The sequence below is a fragment of the Gossypium raimondii genome, chromosome 4 (assembly GCF_025698545.1).
Source record: "Gossypium raimondii isolate GPD5lz chromosome 4, ASM2569854v1, whole genome shotgun sequence".
Lineage (NCBI taxonomy): Eukaryota > Viridiplantae > Streptophyta > Magnoliopsida > Malvales > Malvaceae > Gossypium > Gossypium raimondii.
The window spans coordinates 28,970,135-28,974,615 of NC_068568.1; the positions used below are offsets into that span (position 1 = coordinate 28,970,135).

Here is a 4,481-nt window from a genome sequence, read left to right on the forward strand (position 1 = left end):
TGATCCCTGCCGTTGGATGAAAAATCCTTTTCTCATGTTGAGATGACGATAATGATGATTTTCTAGCCCTAATTGTTTGGTGAGAGCACAATAAATACAGAAGCATTGTGAAGTTATCTCTGCATTAATTAATTCTTCCCATCAAAGTATTTAATGACACTTTCTTGATTTAAAACAAGAAAAAGAGAAGAGAAGACTCGTCGTTGTCTGTATCCCATAAACCTAAAACAGAAGATTTGCTTAAACATCAGTTGATTCGTTTATAATATAATCAAAGACCTTTGAATTCACAAAACTTAACTCTCTCTCTTTCTCCTCCTCCTCTCTCTCTGTCTGTGTGTCTCGTGTTTGAAACAGTGTATATTTATATAGATTCACGTGTGTTTTTCAACCTGGATTTGTCGGTCAATCTTTACTCCCAATAAAAAAGGTGTGTCATAGAGGAAGGAGGGGGGGGGGGTTGAGTTGTGTGTTTCCATTAAATAAGATCGGATAGGGTTTCTTTTTTAACTCTCTTTCCAGGATACATCTTTCTTCATCAAATCAAAGGAACCCCCCGCCCCAAAAGAAAAAAAAAGTCAAGATCTTCAAAGACTTCTTCTTTGCAGTAGTTATTGGTTTCCGCTGGGGTTTCTCTTTGCAAGAAAAAGGGTTAATGGAGTTAGCCTTGAGCTTGGGTGATCCTTCAAAGCCATTTTCGTTTCTTGACAAAACTGCAAAGTTATCAAGCAAGGATCTAGGGTTTTGCATGGGGCTTGGGAATGGGTTCAAATCACAAGAGAATGGGGACGATGCTTTTGAAGGTAAAAATAGTACGGATGGAGATGAGAAAAGGGTTTCTTCAGATCCACCTCTTCAGCTTGATCTTCTTCCTTTCTCCCCAGTTCCTCGTCCCCAGTCTTCTTCTCAGCTTCGCCTTTCTTGGCTCACAGATAACCGTGAGTATTTCTAGCAGAATTGATATTTGATGGGGGGTATTTAGATCTGGGTATCTTAGGATATTCATCTTTTTTTTATAGTTCTTTAATCATCTTGAAGAAAAATTACCAACTTTTTTTTTTTTGCATTGTTGTTATTGGTGATAGAAACGGATCCATGGGAGGGACTCGGAAGAGGTTTAGACGTGAACCGTCTACCGTTGGTGGCGGTGGCGGATGAAGCTGAGGAAAAGGCGGCTGTGTCGTCTCCTAACAGCGCTGTGTCGATGGATTTTGGGATTAGAAAGGGAAGCAGAAGAGGCAAGAAAGAGGTGGAGGTGGAAGCAGTTGAAACAGAAAGAACTAGCACAAGAGCCAGTGATGATGATGACAACGGTTCAACTCGGAAGAAACTCAGGCTTTCTAAGGAACAGTCTGCCTTTCTTGAAGAAAGTTTCAAAGAGCACAGCACACTCAATCCTGTAAGTCCAAACATAGAATCCAAATTTCCTTTGCTTGCCTCTTGGGTTTTGCTTTAAATTATTTATTTATTTATTTTAAATATTTGATTCAGAAGCAAAAACTTGCACTGGCTAAGCAATTAAATCTTCGTCCTCGCCAAATTGAAGTCTGGTTTCAGAATAGAAGAGCAAGGTACTTTTAAATTTTTTTAACGAAATAAATAATATTCGTACGTTTTCTTGGTATGAGAATTTATATTTTATAGTGATATTTTGAAACAGGACAAAATTGAAGCAAACAGAGGTAGATTGTGAGTATTTAAAGCGATGTTGCGAGACACTGGCAGAAGAAAATAAAAGATTACAGAAGGAACTGCAGGAGTTAAGAGCCTTGAAAACTTCTCAACCGTTTTACATGCAGTTACCCGCTACCACCCTCACTATGTGTCCTTCATGTGAGCGTGTCGCCACCGCTTCCACCACCAACGCATCAGCCTCCACCGCCGATGCCAAAACTGGAGGATACCCATTTTTCTCCTCTATTTCAAACACATGAAATCGTTGGTTGTGGCCAGTTTTTTTATTCAAATTTTGTAAATATTTTTGGGGTTTGGTGGATTTTTTTTTGTTTGAATATTTTAAATGTCTGAAGCCGTTATCAATGATAGATTTGAGTTTGGATAGATTTTGTTTAGACTCGGTTTTCGGGGAGAAGGTGGAAGAAATTTTGGTTAGAAAGCTGGTCGTTTATTTTGACAGGGAAAGAAATTAATTTGTAACTTATTATTATAGTAACTGCCTTATTGTTCTTTCTTTTTTCTTCGAAACTGCTTATTGTGATCTAGAATTATGGTTTGTGACTCTGTATTGGCATTGAATATATAATTTTATAAGGAAGTATTTTAATTATCGTGACTGAATTTTTAATATTTCATAAATAAATTAGCAAGATAATATCTTCTTCTAAAGTACATTTATTTTGACATTTTCCAATGCCTGTTTTGACTTGTGTTCTCCTTTATTTTCCCCATATTCTAGTCTTACAGAATTTTTATTCCTTTCTGGCCAAAAATATATTTTCCTTTTTTTTATATTCTTCTTTTAATATAGCATACAATATATTTTGCAAAATTGTAACAGACAATTTTGACAGAGCATTTGAAATGGTAATTTTTAAATTTAGAAATACAAAACGTAGCTGGAAATTAAAATTTGCTAAACAGTCGAAATTTGAAAGTTTGTTTTTATTGATCCGAGTTCATAACCCAAGTTTATAATAAATTTGAGTTTAAGAAAGCTTGAGTTTATAATAAATTCGAGTCCGGAAAAATTTAAATTAAAAAAAGTTTGAGCTCGAGAAAATCTAAGCTCAAAAACACTTGAGATCAAGAAAATTCAAGCATGAGAAAAACCTAGTCCAAAAGAATTCGAGATCAATCAGGCCAGAGCCTAAGATAAATCTGACCCAAAACCCAAATTTATAATTGAGTAGCCATAATAGACATTAATAATTAATATAAATTTGCGTTATTACTTAAAATAAAAGACAATTATTTATTTTATGAAACTTATTCATAAGTACTACATAAAGTGAAATAAAATTTAAAAATGTTATAAAATAAATAGATAGAGAGTAAAGAACAAAGGAAATGGGAGAGCAAAAAAGAGAGTGTATTTTATTGATCAATCACAATATTTACAAAGCTTTTCCGAAGTCTCTATTTATAGGCATAAGAAATATAAATGAAGTAGAAATCTACTTATAATGACTATAAGAATTTAAAGTACATCAAAACTTATATTGATCTTGATGGATATCCACTTAATAAGATATTCATAACACTCCCCCTTAGATATCCATTGGTAGATAATGTGACTCGTTAAAACCTTACTAAGATAAAAACCCTGTGGGAAAAAAATCCTAGTGAAGGAAAAATAGTACACATATCTATAATACGCATAATATGTTGCCTTGTTAAAAATATTACCTGGAAAACCCAATGGGACAAAACCTCGGTTAAGGGAAAAAGAGTACAACGCGTATTTACTCACTGTCATGAAAACATCACATATTTTCTCATATTCTACATATTCAATCTTGAATACTGGTCTTTCAAATTACTATTTGAATGTATCTGCTAATCATTTATATCACTATTTTTTTGAAAGTCATGAGTGAGGGAAAGTTTTAGGGGAATATATTTTGATTTCTTCAAAAGTTTCAACAATAATCATAGCAAACTTTAATCATGATTCTTATATAAAAATACAAATAGACATTTTGGATCATTTTATAATCCTCCTTCAACTACTATTTACCACATATATTCAAATTATTTCAATTCATATAAATGAACAATTTCCGAGAATTTTAATATGCTTCTAGCATCCTAAATCCTTCAAGGATTTTAATATAAAATTTATTATATAGTGGTTCAAAAAGGTTGTAACAACAACCGTTAGATGCAAGTTAAATCTTTTATAAATTGTCATAATAATATATCTAAAGGTTATTGCATCCACCACAAAAGAATATTATATCTTTTCATAATCAATGTAAAGATTTAGAGGAAAACTTCATATTTTTATCCCGCTTTTGCAAAACTACTTCATTTGCACCCTCACCGGCTTTATACATTTAAATTTTTGGACTACTAGTCCAAAAACTCCACGAATTTAATTGTACTTGAATTGCGTCTTTTTATTTTGATCAATTTATTCCATATTTATATTTCTCAATAGATTTATTCAAGATCTTCCTTTTATTTCATTACTTCAATAAGAATATTGCATGCAAAATTATTGTCGACCGCTTTTATTATTCAGTTCCACATTTTCTCGAATTGGTATAACTTATTGAGATCTCTTATTTTCATTATTTTAATCTTCAGTTTTAAGTACCTGAATCTCTTCCAAAATTTTACTTTTTAGTTTTGTCTTGGGTCTCTTCTGGAGCACCTGCCTCCACTATATGACCATCTAGAAGAAATTTCATATTTGGAACTGATCAATCTATTATTTATTCTAAATGATTGTCCTACTGAGACTTTGATTCAAATTAAAATATTAGATGGTATATAACACTTGGTTATTCTCATTAAAT

At 32.6% G+C, this 4,481-nt stretch overlaps 1 protein-coding gene across 1 annotated transcript; it reads left to right on the plus strand.

The window, feature by feature from the left end:
- The first annotated feature begins 234 nt into the window (after positions 1 to 234).
- On the plus strand, positions 235 to 2,287 carry LOC105780765 (homeobox-leucine zipper protein HOX11). The gene is made up of 4 exons (XM_012605262.2): positions 235 to 938; positions 1,086 to 1,399; positions 1,492 to 1,571; positions 1,661 to 2,287. Exons 1-4 carry the CDS (start codon positions 656 to 658, stop codon positions 1,932 to 1,934), a joined length of 951 nt encoding a protein of 316 aa, XP_012460716.1. The 5' UTR covers positions 235 to 655; the 3' UTR covers positions 1,935 to 2,287.
- Positions 2,288 to 4,481: the final 2,194 nt, after the last annotated feature.